Genomic DNA, 18,458 nt, shown 5'->3' with positions numbered 1-18,458 from the left:
CTAACGCCAGCAGCCTCTTGGGGAGGGGAGGGGGGGAGCTGCGCTCATGTGATTGGTTGAAAAAGAGAACGTTGAAAAAACGCATTTGCGAATCCAGCGACGTCAGGGGAGTCTCAAAAATCCACAAAGAAATGTGTAGCGATCCGCAAAGAAATGCAGTGTGATCCACACAGAAATACATACAAATGCAGAAATATATTTGTGATTTTTTTTTACATTTATATAAATCGTAATTTATTTATGTGTGCATTGGAATATATTTGTGAATTGTTCTGTGCGCATTTGTGAGTCTTTCTGTGTGCATTTGTGATTATTGAGACTGATCTGACCCCATACTTTCAGCGTACAGTTACAAATGAATGCAGAAAAATATTATGCCGATGGGTCCAGTAGTATGTGGGATTAGCAGCGGACAGATACACACTCGCGCATGCCCACAAGAGCGACCGCATAATCTCCTCCCCCGGGGTTTTACGCGTGGCGGAGATAATTAAACTTGAAATATAGCGTCGCACCTACAGATGTAGGTTTGCACGCTTCGCCGCCGTTTGTACTGCATTATATTGCGCAGTGGAGTGAAACAATCTATCATAGTTTCATGAATTAGTCTGCAAGAGGGCTCGGAGAGGCTTGACAAGCTATTCCTAAACTGATACATTTAGAATTTCCGCCATTCGGTCTCTCGTGCTCCATTCTCTCCTAACTTCCTCTCATCTAGATGAGAGGTTTTCTTCCTCTCCTTGTTTCACCCCCCCACCTACGTTAGCCAAGTGTTAGCCACTCCAGTAATGACTCTGCAGCGACAGTCCTCACTTCTCCTCCTCACCACTCCAGCCCTCCTCGAAAGCCCCTCAGACCCTACTTATCCTGCTCCTGCTCATCAGCCTCTCTCTCAGTCTCTTGTTTTATAGCTGTTGACCTTTTGCTGGACCACTTAGCATCTAGGGCCACAGAGCACGAACACACACACCGAGGCGAGGAGGGATAAGGACCTGGGAGCATGATGAGGAGAGGACGGTGGTGGAGAGTGCAAGCTTGTGTGTGTACGCTCTTGTACTTTTGAGGAGCTGATGTCCTCACAGCAATATTAAGAGCAGTGACGGCATGTTTGTTGTTCTACACTTGACCAAGTTAATTCTGGGTATTTTAAAAAGTGAGTAGTTAAAGGAGCGACAGGCAAGGACGTCCAGGATTCCGCAACCAAGAGTCTCGTTTAATTGCTGGAGGCAGCTGGTAGTTGGAGCTCTCCCAAGGCGTGAAACTTGATGAATGAGTAACAAAAGATGAGCAACTGCTGAAGGCGAAGGTTCAATCTTAACCTTAAAAAAACAAATCTACAAATCTAACTCAAGGTCTACTTTTCCAGGTGGACGCAGAGCTGTAGCTGAGTAGTCACTGTTGCCATGAGAGCTATTGTTGCCAAAAAAGCTAGTGAGCTGAATGTCAAATGAGCAACCGCGTTAGTGTTCCTCTGGTTTGATGAAAAGGTCAAATGTACATCGTTGTACAGATGCTGCATTCCTATGTAGAAACTGGAGGCGAGGGGAAACGATTTTGGCATCGGAAGCTTTCTGGTGTCTGTTTGTAGTCCGAGAGGTATTGACCAATGAGAGTGCAGCAGTCTTTGGTTGAATGCAGGTAAACAGTCAGTGTGGAGAGGCTCAAACGCAACCTTGAAACCCATCGGCTATTGTCTGATGGTGATTTAGCCTGTTATTGGTTGGAGATCAGCTGTTTCTCGAGAAACAGTCCGGTCGTACATGTCGTCTCTCAACTACACCTCCAGTTTTGTATCTCAAGTTGCTAATCGGAGTGGAAACGACCAGCAGCGTGCAGAACAGGAAGTATTTGCTCGGATACCGACTGGTCCCTCGGATATATAGCCCCTCTTCCCCAGAGGCTTATCCGTCCTCAGACCGATAGCTGATGGGTTCCAAGGTCAGGGAACCCACAGGGGTTTCCAAGGAGAAAGAGGCCCCACACAGGCGTATTTGCAAACAAATGTCATTTGTTAGAGAAGAATTTGCCGTATGCAAACATGATGACTCACATACTGAAGGTACCAAGACTAGTGTAGAAATAAAACAATACTCGTATTGTTCAATATGTCGAACTATTCCTTTAAGTGGATTTTGTGTCTCACTCTGGGTTACATGAATTAAGGCACACAATGTTACAATGCTACAGCTCTGATTCTTGCCACTGTCTTGCTTCTTTCGGCGGCTGAGGATTATGGGTATTGTAGTATTTAGAGCCATCTGTTATAAAAAACATGTCGGGGAAAAACACGATTTCTCAGAATCAAAGTAGAAATAATTCAAACCGAAGATGATAACATAAACATGTGGTATCAGTGGTATTATAAACTCATCCAGGAAACTCCACTTTGTCTACGTTTCCTTGTTTTTGGACAAAAATATTTATCGGTCAGCTGATTGTATCGAAACCGCCAGGAAAGGAAGCGGGTATAACTAACAAGTCCCCAGGTGAAGTGGACCTGGGGACGTTGCAGTTATGCGGCTTGTGTCTTGACCACCAGTGCGCCGGGTGTTTCTATAATTGGGAACATTCACAACATCATTAAAAGAATAATCCAAAATGAAAATGTACAGTAGCAAAAAAAATACTTCAAGAATCAGCGGTTCCACTCACTTCTTGGTTTATTGGATTTGATACATTTCTGATCCTTTTCGTGGCCACACACACAATTCTACACAGGCTTCGACACAGCATGCAGTCAGTTATGCCAGCAGCATGCGCTCAGCATGAACCTTCACTCTCACTCTCTTTCTCCCCCCCCCCCCCCCTCCTTGTATGTCTGTCTCTCTTTAGTGTCCATCATTCTCTCCGGCACTCCTACAAAAACACACACAGCCATCACACGTTGGAGAGAGAGAGAGAGAGACTCCGAGTGAGTCCAGTCATTATAACCGGAGCGAGAGTGGCAGCAGCGGCGGACAGCGGCGGCACAATGGCGACAGCGAGCAGCAGTGCAGCGAGCTAACAGGCCGAAGCCCTATTCGTGCGCATGAATCATTGATCAGTGTGACAGTGAGATGACTGCCGGAGGTAATAGGACGGCACAGCTGTGAAGGGGTTCTGTGCTGAACCCTCGCCGTCGGCTTCCCCGCCGAGATGTGCACGGAAGACGTGGCGGACTGAAGAGAACGGCGCGGGGTGCAAAGGGAGAGATCGAGGCGGTTAAGTAGTCGGAGAGAGGGACGCTTGATGTAGCTTTTTCAGGCTTACTTAAACTACCGCGAAGAGAAATAAGGGAACAGAAGAAACCGAGCTGGTGGAAAAATATGTGGATGAAGTTAGGAAAGGCAGCCGAGATAACAAGCTCTCCATCGCGCCTCTTGTTCGCGAACAGCTGGAATGCAAAAGGCGTATGAATGGCGTCCCGTATCTTTTTTTTCCCGTGATTGTAATGAATGGCGACCCTGAACCACTAAATTCTTTCCAATGCTCGTTCCAGATAGGCGGGTTTCAATGAAGCAGACTTTTTTTGTTTTGAGGTGGTAGAAGCAGAGATAATACGAGCTCGCAGTCGCTGCTTGCAATCGTTGTCAGGCATGTGTGTGTGTCTCCAGATTAGATAGAAATGATTGTGGGCTCCAGTGATGATTAGGTTTCACACTCGTGGTGGGAGAAAGAGTAGGATACAGAGAAAAAGAAACGGTGTGTGTGCATTCCTGTTAAACGCCTGTGTTACACGACACGCGGCTCTCTGGTGTTTGTAACAGCGCCGGGTTGGGCTGCGGGACACAATGGGTGAGATTGACTGTGAATATACTGTCTTATCGATAGCTATTACAGCCAAGGTAGCGCTGCAGTCGGTTAAAAATGATTTATCAATACTCTCGCACAAGCGGAAACACACCCCGGCTTGATTGCCAAGTTCTCTCCGCCCGTGCACGTGGCAAAGCCCGTCAACTGTGTTCCATCCGACTACCAAAGACTACAGCCCGGCAGCAAACGCTTTCAAGAGCATCAGTCATTCGATTTAGCGTGTAGTTTAGCATGTACAGTGAAAGCAATTTCTCATCCCGAGTTCTGCATGGCTGTGTCAGCCTCTAGCTAAGCCACAACTTCTGAGGGATGGGAGAAAGAAAGGCAGAGAGGGGAGAAGGGGGGAGATAAAAAAAAGAGGTGGAGAGAGGGTCGTACAAAAAAATGGAGGAGAGAGACAAATGGGGCAAACAGGTGTGAAGGAGAGGGACTTCAGAGACAATAAAACAAATCTGTGTCTAAGTCAGCGTTAGAGTAGAGACTAAGAGCCTGGGGCCCCGCCTGCCCTCCCGCCTTATTCGCCTCGTCGGCCCTCGCTCCACTCTGACAGACGAGAGGCGCTAAAGTGTTTTTCTTACTCCCCTCCACAAAAAAACCCTTGAAAGCTACTAATACCACTGTCATCACTGCGCGTGCTCATGTGCACGAGTCTGCTGACTTTTGCTTGTGTACAAGCGTGCGTACTCCACAGCGTCTCGTCTGGTATAAGAACCTCAGGACTCGTCGTCGGTGTGACCTTGCTAAATCTGGAATGGGAAGTCCTGTTTGGATTAAAAAACAAACAAACAGGGGGGATGAAATGACAGACAGAGGGATAAAGGCAGAGCGGAGGTGGCAACACACTTCGTGAATGATGAGATTTGCCGTGTATCCGGGTGTTTATTTACCAGCAGAACTCACCGTCACTGTCATCTAGTTAGTCACGGCAGCGACAGTACACCAAGTACACAGATCTGCTTCCCGCGTCGCTCTGTTGTTCTTTCATTTCTAATCACGCCCACTCTCTCTTCCTGTCAGAGTCCCCCCCCCCCCCCCTCTCTCTCTCTCTCTCTCTCTATGTCTATCTCTCTCTCTCTCTCTCTCTCTCTCTCTATGTCTCTCTCTCTCTCTCTCTCTATCTCACTGTCTGTCTCCCACTCGCTGTCTTACTGATCTGGTCCTTTTCTGAAAGCTGACTCATGTTACAACAGACAGAATAGTGCTAAATGAGGAGGGGAGCGGCGCCATGTTAAGATTCCCCCTCCGGCATTCAGCGTCAACCGATGTGAGAAAAAAAAAACTGCGAATCACAACTACCGTTCAGTCACGTACCGCACAGTTTCCGTGTGTTTCTGCGTGGGCGTGTCACTGCGTTTGTGTGTGCGTGAGTGTAATAGAGAGGAGAAATAAAAAGTTTTTTTTTGAGATGTGGTGCACGTCCGTGTGCACGCGTTTGAGAGCATCTGGCCTGTTGAACTATCGGAGCTATTGAGGCTATTTTCATTGCAGCCTCGCTGACCTTCTGGAGACATTTTACCAAAAGGGCTCTCTCGCTATTCAGAGCTTTCTTGACCAGAGTCTGTCTAGCCATTTAAAGCAATTTTACCAAAGGCTCCTGTAGCTGTTAGGGCAGTTTTAGCAAAGGCCAGCGGGTTTCTTAGAGCTGAATCAGACGACTGAAAACAAAGAGAAACTGGACCAATCAATACCGACCCCAATGAGGCATGAAGCAGCTGGCTGAAAGAAGCTGGGGCTGAGGAGGAAACACACACACAGAAGCACACACAGTCGCAATCACAAAGTTACCCACGCACTTTCATGTGCACACGCACGCACACACACACACACACACACACACACACACACACACACACACACATTTGGACTCAGATACGCAGACATGTAAGGATCACTGTTTGTTTTCTGTTTGTTTGGTTGTTGTTTGTTTTACAGATTTTCCCCAACATTTTGTAAAAGGAGCGGAACAGTTTGTTTCCCCAAAAAAATGCTGTCCTCATGCGCCCCAAAATATGTTGCTTTCTTTTCTGCAAGAACACTGAACAACAGCCCTGTTTACAGTAAACAAGAGCAGGGAAAGGCGTCCATGAACAGAAAGTGAGGAGAAAAATGAGGAAGAAACACAAATGTGTTACCGGTTACGCACTAGAGTCGGAAACATGAAAAATATAAAAATGATTTTAATAATATGGTGTTACAATAACAAAAAAAACAATTAAATTGCCAATTCTTTCATTTTATAAACTAGAAACAGAAAATAATGAGCCTTGAGTTTAGAGTACATACACACGTACAGTACCCTAAAACACACGTGTGCATAAGTGCACACACAGGGACTCAAGGTGAAAGCCCCCTCGGTGTGAGCTATAACTAATGTGTTGAGACAAAGAGAATAAAGCCAACACACGGTGCTGCACTGTGATTGAGTCACCGTGTGACAGTGTCCAACACTGTACTGTGCCGAGCCAGTGCACTCCTAATAGAAAGGGTTACAGCATCCAGACCCTACTGGAAACAAGTTGTAGCAGCCGATCCTACCGACTCAGCATTGCTGCTGAGTAGATAATTGGTTGCCAGTTGCCCTCCTTGACAAGAGCTGCACAATGAAGACGATCGCTGCTGATCCCAGGCAAACAAGACGACCACCTGTTTCGAAAAAAAAAAAAACCTCCCTTTGGGAGAAGGTAACGTTTCATTAGGACCGGCCCAACTCGACACCTCGGCAGCTTCATGCCCGACACCGGATTCGGCTGACGTTCTGACGTTTACCTCCGTGCACAAGCTATGGCCTCCTGCCCACCACCTGCTAACACACCAGACTGCCATCCTGTTCAGTCCACCGAGGATATTATCATCTCAGCAATTTTGCATTCATTGCATTGCGCTCTTTACCGCCTATACCTATAGCTTCGGGAACTGATGTCGCTAAACGTTCCGAAATCTTGAGAAGCATTTCTTCCTATACTCAGTGCAGCCATCACAGAGTACAGTGTGTGCTCGATGGCCTGCAGACTGTGCCGTCTGATTGCACTCGGGGCACAGCAGCTCAGACTGAATAAAAGTGGCAGATCTCCAGCAGAGTGAATCAGCACATTTCAGCTTTTCCAATTTACTGAAGGACTTGGGACTATCCTTTTATTTTGGGCATGTCTTTTCTTCCACATGGCTTTGTTCAAAAAGGCCTCGCTTCTTTGTTCCTTGCACACCCGTCTTACTGTTGGGACACTTCCTTAATTACTTTGCACATAAAGACTGAATCTGAAACTTATGAAAAACGAGTTTGATAAAATATGAAATACTGTACTACTTCTGATACCGCTTGTAACCGAGTTACTCTGTAGTTGGAATGATAGCTACAGCAGCCAAGTCCTGATTTACTGTGAGTACCTTTAGCTAAAAGAAAGAAGAAACAAAAGGTAACGCTCTGCCTCCATTGCTATAGTAGGCGTGTTTACTGAAACACTGCAACGAGAGGAGCCGGGAGCACTGGTGCGGAAGATGGACAGAGCTCGCCGGCTATATGGCACGAGAGAAAGCGGTGCTGGATCACTACCAGCCTCAGACCAAAGAAGCCGATGTTCCCTTATGTCTGACAGTAGTATATATGACAATACATACTGTGAGACAAAATACATTTGCTGTGGTTAAACCATTTATGCAATGGCAGCTACCATTACCTAGCGACAACAGCATTACTCAATCCAAGATACTGTACACAACAGCACTATGAGGGACCCAGAATGGCCAGGAATATTACTTCTAATCGGCGGATCGAGGACGCTGGTTGTTGTCTTGTCAACGGGACAAAACAACTCTGATACTCCAAGTGATGCGTAGTTTTTGTTCCCTTGTCACCAAGACAGTCGGCCTTTTTTTCCCATAGCAGACATTTTAACATGTCATGGCAGGAAAGTAGAGGTGACGAACAAGAACAATAACAACGGCTCTGATCTATTCAAGTGTCCCAGTAAGTCGTGACAAGAGTGACAAGTGAGCCAACATGCACAGCAGCAGGTCCCTGAACCTGCCGCGGCTAAATAGAAGTCATCTATCAATAATTAGAATTTTTTATTGCTGTGCTTTTCCTACGGTGACGAGACACAATATCTGACTGACTCTTAGAAGTCTCTTTTGTCTCTGCAATGAGTCTAAATCTGTTGTAACTCAAGTATATACGTATATACTGTATATATGTATATATATATATATATATATCTGAGACAGGATGTAGGTTTATTGTGTTGCATAATAAAATATCAACTGCATCACATGGTAGGGGACCTGCTGCTGACCTCTCCGTGGTAATGTATAGAAGTTTTTCTCACAATATAAACTTAGCCTAAAGTGGACACATATACCATCTGATAATACCATCACTGTTTTGTAAACATGTACTACTATAAATTCATCCATCCGCCCTCAACTCCACACTCCTCTGCTCTTCTCCAGTGTTTGCAACTTTGTCACAAGATTTGAAAAACTTTTCAGAGCCCTTGAGCGCTTTTATTTAAAAAAAGAAAAAGGAGAAAAAGGAGAAGGAGAAAAAGAGCCTGTGCAACAAATCCAGCAACTCTCTGAGCAGACATCAGCTGCTTTCCTCAGGTACTTTCATCAGCTAACAGCTCTCCCGTCTACACAACAGCTGCTGGTTATGCAAGTTGAGAGCCAGGTTCATTCAACCGACCAGGCAGTAAACATAAATTGATTTTGTGTGAGCCAGTGTGATGAACCACCGATCACTAGTCACAATTGTTCCCCCCCCCCCCCCCCCACACACACACACACACAAATTGGAAGGCCTTTCTTGGCTGTATTTGGAAGTAATTAAAAGCTAATTGTTAATTTACGTTGCCCTCTTTTTTTTTTTGCTTTCTAAAACTGCTTCTTGGGCTTTCTGTCTGGATCTCATAAACAGACCAAATCCCAATCTAAACAGATGTCCACAGCCAACGAAACGAGCCCACCAGACCTGTTAACGTCATCAGAGCTAGCTTAAATCAAAGCAGATGAAACTAGTGCACAGCTTAGCTAGTAATTCACGTCTCCTTTGACAGAAACGTTTCGCTAATTTTAGCTTCTCGTTTCCCTCTTCACTTTCGTCTTTCCCTGCTAAGTAGCCGCCTTAAATTTGGGTCGACAGTAATGCAACATCGACGCAGTTAACGCTAGCTAAATACGCCATGAAATACGTGCTTATGCACAGTCAAATCAAACCTTAGCGCAGGTGCGGACTGAACCATTTGCATCCTAACATGGGGGTTCCAGCAGAAAGAGGGCCGCCATTAATGTTTTTTGTTCTTGGCTCCTAATTAAGTCAAACACCAATTAAAATGTTCAGCTGTTGTTAATTTATGTATTACACTAATTACTTTTAAACCTGAATCTGTGGAGAAAACAAACCAATTTAGCACAAGTCTTTTGACGGACACCTACAGCTTAAGGCTGTTCCACTAATGTTCTCCTGACTGAATTTACATTCAGTTTACATTAACAGTATTTTTTCTCACATCACTGCTTTCCTGGTGTCTAAGGCAAGATCTTCCTGAATATATATATATATTTTTCCACATCAAACATGTTAAACGCTGTCATAAATCATTTGTCCACCTCACAACGTGGTTAATGATTGACAAGATTGTTCAATACATCACTGCCAACGCACTCACATTAGCACAGCGACAGTGAGAGCAGGCTGGAGCAAACGCCGGTGTTTACACCGCAGCCTCTCGTGTGACTGTCAGAAGATGCAGCAGCTGAAAGAGTGAAAAATTATTTTATCTTATTATCATTATAAAAATGATACAAGAGCTGTAGGTGGCTTATTTGATATTATTTGCAAATGTTAGCTTTTCTCGCTACCTGTGTCTTTAGCATGTTGGGGGTGACCTTTCTGTCTGGATGTTGTGGTTAATTGTCTATGAGCACGGACTTAGACGAGGCCTTATGTAGTGCAGTGGTTGTGGTTGTCTCTCAGTGTTTCTGTGATGAAAAGGGCTAAAATGAAAATAAAGAAAGAATCATGTCTAATAATAATGCTCCAAGGTCTCCACAGATCCTTAACGTCATACATATTGTTTTTAAATGTGAGCACGTGTCGGAGTAAATGTCTTCTTGCCGTAATGTATCGTTGGCATAATGTGCTGCTAAGATCCCAGTTGTAATTTTTCAACTTGTTATCCAGGGTGGTCAACACCATAGAAAAGAATGAGCACTTAATTCATTATAAGCTATAATCAGCGCGGTGCCTTGAGACAGACCAGGCTGGCGAGGACATTTGGAGGAGAAATCCAGATCAAGAGGGAGCGACTTAAGTACTGCTATTCACTTCTAGCCACCGAGCACATAGTCTGGTATTTCAAATTCTTAATTAATCAGTTTGATGATTAATTGATTGATCAAATATAAAGAAAATCCTTCTTCAAATCTTCAACTTTGCTGGTTTTGTCCAACCAAAGACTGTTACATTTAGAATGACATAAAACAGTAAATTATCACATTTAAAAATCTGAAAGCAGAATTTATGTTTTGCTTTATAAATTACTTACATTGTCAATCGATCAAAATTGCTCATATTGTTCATGGATCAATGAATCTGTGCCAATTCACTAGTGGATAAAACCGTTTCAGGATTATTCTAGGCTACCTACATAAACATTCAAACTGATACAAGTGCCTAATTCATCAATTAGTGGGGTTGACAGAAAATAAATACAATTATTTTGGTAATCGGTGAATAATTTGTGTAATTCTGCAGGCAATAAAAGCCAAACATTTGCTGCAGCAGCTTCCAATGTGCTGTTTTCTCTGATATTCTTGTGAACTAAATATCCTTTTGACTGTTTGTTGAACACAACAAGACATTTGAAGGCGTCACCTCAGGCTCCGAGGAACCAAAACAATCGGGTTAGGATTTATTGGTAATGGAAACGATCATTATTGCAGCTCTAATGAACGCACAGACGCCACAAACACACACACACACACACACACACACTTTCGCAGAGTGTACTCGATTTGACCCCCTGTGAATAATGGCTAACTTTTAAGGCAGATGCTTTGAATTGCCATCAAACTGTGAGAGCAGATTTACTGAAAGAAATAGCGTGAAAGTAATGAACTTAAAGCCACTAACGACTCATTTGGTTCTTTATGGAACCGCCAGGACCCCTGAAGCAGCACGTATTGCACAACAGAACTATAAAGAAGATCTCAGCTTAAAGTGTACGCTGTCCACGCTTCCCCACACAGTTACTCTCTCTAGTTCAATATTACATACTGTAGATGCCATTAACGTGAATCCGCCCCTACCTTCATATCCGTATGCCACTCCGGTGTCTTTGTTGTTGCAAAAAAATAAATATTTCAAAAAATAAAGAGGGTGCAATGTGTCGCTGTGTGTGTGCAAGTGAAATGAGATTTGGAGGTGATTATTTGATTGCGGGGTGCTTTTGACTCGCTCATTTCAATGCATCAGAGGCTTCTCCCTGTTGCCATAGAGATGATTATCTTTCATAACTGACACGTTCCGCCCTCTCCTCATATTTGATTCAACAACCCAGGGTTGTAACTGTTTAAAACAGCAAGACATTCATTAATGCAGAAAATACTCTAATTAGCTTCTTCTTCTTTTTTTTTTTGACTACATGATAGAGCAATAGTAGGCAGGTCGAGTTTTTTTTGTTTTTGTTTTTCACGGAGGCAGAACTCAAACAAGGCTTAGAATAGTAAAATGAGTTACTGTCAGTAGCAATATTCTTCAAGATTACAGCTGCAATCTTAATCTGTCCTCTATCTCTCCTTAAATGCCCCGTTCGCTACCATAATGCCTGCTGCTCATATCTGATGGCCGTGTTGTGCTTAATAACAAGCCGCGACTGCAGGAGGGAGGGGTACGTTGGGAGATAAACAAATTAACAAAGCTATATGCAGGCCCCGCAGCACCGGGAGGGGGGGGGGGGGGGGGGGGGGGGGGGGGGGTATGGGAGGAGAGGAAAGAGGGCAGTAAAGACAGAGAGGAGGCCTGCCTTAGCTAATCACAACAGGGGGCATACAGTGCACTGCAATCACTTAGGCACAGCATTATCTCCGCAATCACGCATCCTCCTATTATTGTGCTAATTGGAAACCTTAATTTGAGACATCATATTATTGCTTCATCGTTTGCCGGGTTACTTTTCCAACAAGTTAGTAAAACCCGTAACTTACACAAAGAGCTTAAAGGACTGGCAATGATTCCGAGGGTGGATCCCGAACTGTCAAGAACAATATTTTTTTTTTTGCTGCAAATCATCAAAGTCAGATTTTGTTTATTGAACTATGAACCTGGCTGTTACACCATACCGGTCACGGCGCACCTCCACCCGCTACACGCTGAGCCACGGACGAGCGAGGCGAGAAGTGTGAAGTTTGGCTGAGCGTCATGAGAAGAAGATGAAGACTCAGCCAAATGTAACAGCTGCTCCACCGTGATTTTCTCCGAGGAGGAGAAGCATCTCCGGCATTCTGAAACGTCGGGCTGCAGCTTGGCACGACTGTAAAGGAATATGTCTTTTTTTTGTGTGTGTTGCAAATGTCTTAATTCAGGAAGAGGCCTCTGCAGTATCACGGCTGACAGATAACACACACTAAAAGTTACCTACTTACAAGTTGTGGCTGTTCATGAAAATACTAGCCACTTTTTTTTGTTATCTGTCAATCTAGCTATCATTGTTTTTAGATGAATCCATTAATCATTTGGTCTTTAAATGTAAGATAATGCAGTCATATTGCTATTATGTCCGACCAACACTCCAAAACCCTGAAGATATTTACTTTAATATGACACACGATAAAGAAAAGTAGCAAATCGTCATAACTGAGGAGCTGAAAAAAAGGAATATTTTGTATTTGAGCCTGAAAATTTTAATTGTGTTGACGGTCAAATCAAGTCATTAAGCGATGGTTTGAGCTCTGCTTGCACGAGGTTGGTCTTATACATTAAAAAAATGACAGATACATGAATAATAAATGTAATAAGCAAGATACATGTATTGTTATTTGCTGAGAAACTTGTTCAGTGGGGAAATAATATTAAATATGTCCCAATTAACAAGAATAACCTGCAGGAGCTGATTATATTCGGAATAAAAGATGATTCATTATCATATTTTTTAACACTGCTCGAATGAGACAATTAATTCAGTTTCTTATTATAATGACTATGATGATGAGAATTAATATTCAATAACAACCTGATTTAATGAGAGACCGACTCAAAATCAATAAAAATCAGCACGGCTGTTGTTTGATGAAGATGAAAAAGAGAAATGAAAACTACTGGGGGAGAATGATTGTTCTTCTTCTTCTCATCCCGTGAGTGGCTGTTAATGAATCCGTTAAGATGACTGAGTCATTATGTAATGAGGGAACCTAATCATCTGGTGGCCTGTGTCTCAACCTCTCCCCCCTAGACACAGACATTAAGTCCACGACCACTTTAATCTTGCTATTCGGACATCTTTGATGTACAGGGCCAACTTATCATCTGCGCTGGTACATCCCATACGTCTTGGGCGCGGTTGCCGTGGCGATGTCAACACGGAGATCGATCATTGCCAAGCAGGAGTGGAGCATGACACCAATTAAAAGGTGGTGTCGTCTCCGAGTCATCGCTCACGCTCCTCACTAATGCACTAATTACCGGGGCCGGGACATTAATGGAATAGCGCGGGTTCGGCCTGGGGATTAATCTGCATGGATTCGCCGGTGTGCGTGCCTGATGTCTGTCTGTGATGTGTGCCCGTGTGTGATTAATGCGAACCCCCCCCCCCCCCCGCCTGCTCCGCCGTGACCTTGAGCGCCGCCATAGGAGGGGAATGAACCGGCCCGGGCGGAGGGTTGGGATATCTGGCTGGAGGAGGGAAGGCGATGTGCCGGAGGGTGGAGGGCCGGGCCAAGGTTGACGATGAAGAGGGAGTCGGTTGCAATCGTAGGGGATCGATGAATGAATTGGGTATTTGACTTTGACAAACTCTGCAGGCGATCTTCCAGACTGCAGAACAACCCCTGGAACTTTCTTGAATTTTAAAGATGCAAATGAGTTACTAAATTAGTATGACTCCTAAAATCTGCGTTCACTAGCAAATTGCCGCATGTATCGGCAGTAATAGTCAGTGGTGGAGGAAGTGTTCACCACCCTTTACACTGCTACTAATGTGAATTGTGATCAAATAAGATAAAGGTAAATATTTAAGAAACAAGTAAAAATAAACATTAAAAAAAGCGCACGGACAATAAGGATAAGAATGAATTGGATAGATTCCTAAATACAAGTAACAAGGCTGGGAAAAAAAAGGTAGAAAAGTACTAAGGTGTGTGTAATCGTGGGTGTGTGAGCCGGACAGAAAAACAATGAATGAGATAGTACTTCCTGGATGTGTGCATTCATCACGGAGTAAAGGCCAGTTTTGTGCGCTTTAGTCCAGGATAGCTAATTTACAATTCAGACTATTCTACAGAGGATCACATTTAGAATACATAGCCTGCTGTGTTTAAAGCCAACTCCTTCAGAGTAAGTAATAGTATTACATTTTCAGAAGTCCCGCTTTGATCCCTATCGATCTCCTCTCCTCTACTGTGTTTTCTTTCTTCTTTTTTTATGTTCCTGTATTTTTTTTACCTTTTGAAACCTGCAACATTGCATGTGTGTTAAAATCCCTGTTTGTTTTTGAAAATGTAGATTTAAAAAAAAAAAAATAAATCAGAGCAAACAAAAAGCAAATCTTCCTGCGCAGCTAAGCACGACGGTGTGCTCGGTGGTTTAACGCGTGCCGGGACTCACCGATGACGTAGGTGAGCAGCAGGGCCAGGGTGAGAGTGAGGAGCGACGCGGACAGGGCCGTGCACTTCCAGTTGCAGCAGCGGTGAGGCTTGTTGAAGGTAAACAGCGGTCTGGTCACGCTGCTCCGCGGGAGAGGCCGGGGTGGAGGGGAGTACACCGTCCCGGAGGTCAGAGGGTAACCCTGCCCCGCCCCTGACAGGAGAGCCGATGACCCAGAGCCCTGCTTGAACAGGAAGTGTCTGCGGGAGAAACACAAAGAAGGAATTCATTCATTGACCGTTCGATGATCTCCTCCTCCTTAAGTTGCTGCTGCTATGACTGTAAATCATATCAGAAACACTTTATTGGTCCCGGGGGGGCTACATACAAACAAAGTCATAAGGAAAATAGAAATAAGTATTTAAAATGTGTGCATTGTACTACAATATACTAACAACAATACATTTAAAAATTGAAATAGAAAATATGTGAAAACATGTCTATAAAACAGTAGTGTTAACAATATGAATGCTGTCAGTGGGATCTATGATTAAGGGTTTAAAATGCAGGAATGGTATGAATATGAATATTACTTAAATTATACAGTATAAATGCAGTATTAACGCCAGAGTATTGCACAGTTGAATGATATATACAGTTAAGTCAGTATTGCACAATTTAGATATGAATACATGAATAATGGGGTTATAGCTGCTGACAGGGGTGAAATAAGTCCAAGTCTGTTGACTCTGGAGGAGTTGGAAAGTTTGACGGCCACAAGCACGGGGACGCTTAAAAAAAAAGAAAGCGGGCACAGAGTTGGAGGCGGCGCCCCGTTCATTCCTTTGGAAGTTGCTCAGTGGTGCATTGAGCAAAAAAGAGTTTGACTTCCGAGTAAGAACAATTCAGATAGAATCGTCCGGATCTTCTGTTGATCTTTCGCATCCATGGAGCACATAGAGTAAGCGGACTAGCGCTTCCGTTAACCCCATCTCCCAGCCCTCACGGCGGAGTTGCAGCCTACAATGTTTACATTTATTCATTTGAAAAGACAACGGTCTAGCTATAGTTCATTTAGCTGCAGCTAGCAGAAGAGATGGAAATAAAGAAGCATTTTTCTTGTATTGACAGAAGAGCTATAAAGTGAGGGGAAATGTAAGAATGGTATTTAGTTTCCTGTCTGGCTGTTTAGCTTACTTGTTGAAAATATGATTTCACTTTTACTGCTACAAGAGAAAAGGCTCAGATGATGATGTGTTCAGTGTTGGCTGCGGTTGCTGGAGTGTAAACTTCCCCAAATCCAATAAAGAGCAGGACAGGACAGAGCTGCTATAACGCTAACCTAAGCCCTGAACCGTCTGCTAGAACCTGTAACTACACAAACTAATGCAGTTACTTGATGATGTGCTCCTTGGCCTTGGGGAGTAACAGTGTTGGGCTACTTGTTAGCTGGACATGCTAATGATTGCAGCTGACATTAGAGCTGATACAAACACACTGTTTAATCCATTTCATACATTTTGTCTCCTTTGGAAAGGCCAGAAAACCCTTTATGGTTTTTCATGTACCAACCAGTCATCTTGCAGGTTACATCCAATGTTTGCCCAAAATGTCAACACTTGATCATTTTATCCCGTTTGACAGTTACTTAGCACACGAATTCTGTAGTTACGACCAAAACAATGTGTTTCGCGAGTTCACAGTGACCTTTGACCACCAAATTCTAATCAGTTCATTCTTGATTCCAAGTAGACGTTGGTGCCAAATTTGAAGAATTTAGCTTAAGGCGTCCCTGAGATATTACGGATGGACGGACAGAGAACCTCCGGCCATTACACCACCCTCCATACTCTTTCCATGCTGGAAGTTATAGTTGGTAAGCTATAATTGTTACTATTTGGAGCAGTTGAGTAAAAGGACGATTAATGTCCGTCCTATTCTTAAGGAGACGGAGCCCCAGCACACAGTGCGTCCACACAAACTACCTGCCACCTCTGGGACCACTGTTTTTGTCTCATTAAGTAGATGATATAGTGAATTTGGAAACAATATCTTATCGTAGGACAGCGCTTTAATCCTTCACCAATTAGCTTAGCACGGACATCATCTTACTTGAGTTATCTGGCATCTTATTCTGCTTCTATTTATAATAATCTGCACTCAGCGGAGTTCAGCCTCGCTCTGAAGTACGCCTGACTGAAACTCATTTAACGGGCCCTCAAGGTGGTGAGATTTTAGAGGAGACCCCCTCTTTTTCTAAATGACACATAGAGGCTGGCTAAGGATTCAAATATGACACACAGGACGGACTGCTCTACTTTACCACTGCCATGGTAGATACAGCCCTCTCTAACCTCACCTGTTGAGAAAAAAGCTCTCAGCGCTGTCCCAAACTAAGCCCTTCGTATCCCACATGTTTGGCCGCATTTGTGTGCTTTTAATTTAAGTGGTCTCTTAAAACTCGCAGGCGATGCATCATCAAAGATTAATCCCGAAAGCTAAAATTGAGGAAGAAAAGTAGCCTAAGGAAATCCCAAAGCGCTACGACTTTACTTGCAATTTAGATCATGTCCCACCACAAATTAGTTTCTTCGAGGTGAGCATGTGACAATTTTAAAGAGCGGACGTTATAGAAAACAATCTACGTAATACACCCACAGCACGCTATATAGATAATGTATCAGCCGCAGAATATGAGATGATAAGCATCTCATTCAGTCCAAGTCCCTCATCAGAGACGAAGCCCAAATTTGTGCCTCTCATCGTGCAACATGATGAGCAGCTACTGTGATGCAGAGCAGCACTGATATGAAAGAGAATGGAGAAGCCCCGGCAGCCGAGGATCAATGACTTACCTATTCCTTTTTTTGACTCATCAAAGCGACTACTTAAGTTATACGGCCGTATTAGTTAAACGGAGACGAGCCTCGTTTTCATTATGAAAAAGAGCGCGCTAGATGGCGGATGATGATAGGAGAGTAAGCTGAAGGGCAATTAATCTAGGTAGCATTTCATCTATATTGCGTTCGGATAATGGAGGACGAGGGTTGGACGGTGTCAGACGAGGAAGCAGAAATATTCGTGGGTTTGGGAAATGAGGCAATTTGTAAAATAACAGTCTGGGCTGCCAATTATAAGCAGTCTCAGCTTGTTCTGGCCACATTGACTTCCATCAAAGAAAGGACCAAAGACTGATGGTGTGGGGGAAACAAAGGCTGTCAGAAGCCAAAAAAAAAAAAAAGCAGGTATGATTCATTGGTTTATTTTTTTACCCTCTGCAGTGTGTGTGCGTGTATTTTTTATAACAAAAAATATATATATATATATCCCGGAGCTCCTGGAATTCCCAGACAAGCAATGATTGCCCCCAGGTTACCGTGTGCTCTCTGAGGGTTAATACCGGCTGCGAGTGCGATATGTCGGGGCAGACGCGCAGCTCGCCAGAGTGTTATTCCATCCGCGCTGCGAAGGGTGTGAGGTCACAGGCTTGCTGGTGGGACCGCGGTCTCTGAAGGGCCCTCGGAGGACAGGCCATTAAAGCGGGGCCAGACAGCAGACTGACATGCAGCGACGCCGGACACAAGACCGCGTCGTCCGTTTGCCCTCATGCACGGCAAAAACACATCCATCTTCCTGTGTCATTCAGCCTGGAGGATGGATTCTTCTTAAAAGACAAAGAGACAAATTCTGGGGGGAGTGTTTCGAGAATGTTCCGGAAACGGGTTTTCGGTATCATGATGCACGTCAGAATAAAGCCGATCATAGCGCTTGTGTCATGCAAATCACAATGATGACTCATTAGCATAGGAAAGCATGGTGAAATAACCTCAAGGCGAGGCCAGACAAGGTTATTTCTGTAGCACCTTTTCAA

The 18,458-nt window shown here is 44.0% G+C and overlaps 1 protein-coding gene across 1 annotated transcript in view; it reads right to left on the bottom strand.

The window, feature by feature from the left end:
* tenm1 (teneurin transmembrane protein 1) overlaps positions 1-18,458 on the bottom strand; it is a 152,546-nt gene that overhangs the window by 92,147 nt on the left and 41,941 nt on the right. Inside the window, exon 4 of the mRNA XM_076103401.1 lies at positions 14,609-14,847. Within this exon, the coding sequence (XP_075959516.1) occupies positions 14,609-14,847 (239 nt within the window). The remainder of the gene's footprint in view (positions 1-14,608; positions 14,848-18,458) is intronic.

Source organism: Anarhichas minor, unplaced genomic scaffold (genome assembly GCF_050575085.1).
Source record: "Anarhichas minor isolate MPS153535 unplaced genomic scaffold, ASM5057508v1 ptg000028l, whole genome shotgun sequence".
Taxonomy (NCBI): Eukaryota; Metazoa; Chordata; class Actinopteri; order Perciformes; family Anarhichadidae; genus Anarhichas; species Anarhichas minor.
Note: the sequence above shows the minus strand (reverse complement) of the source record. Positions and strands in the feature narration are given on the sequence as shown.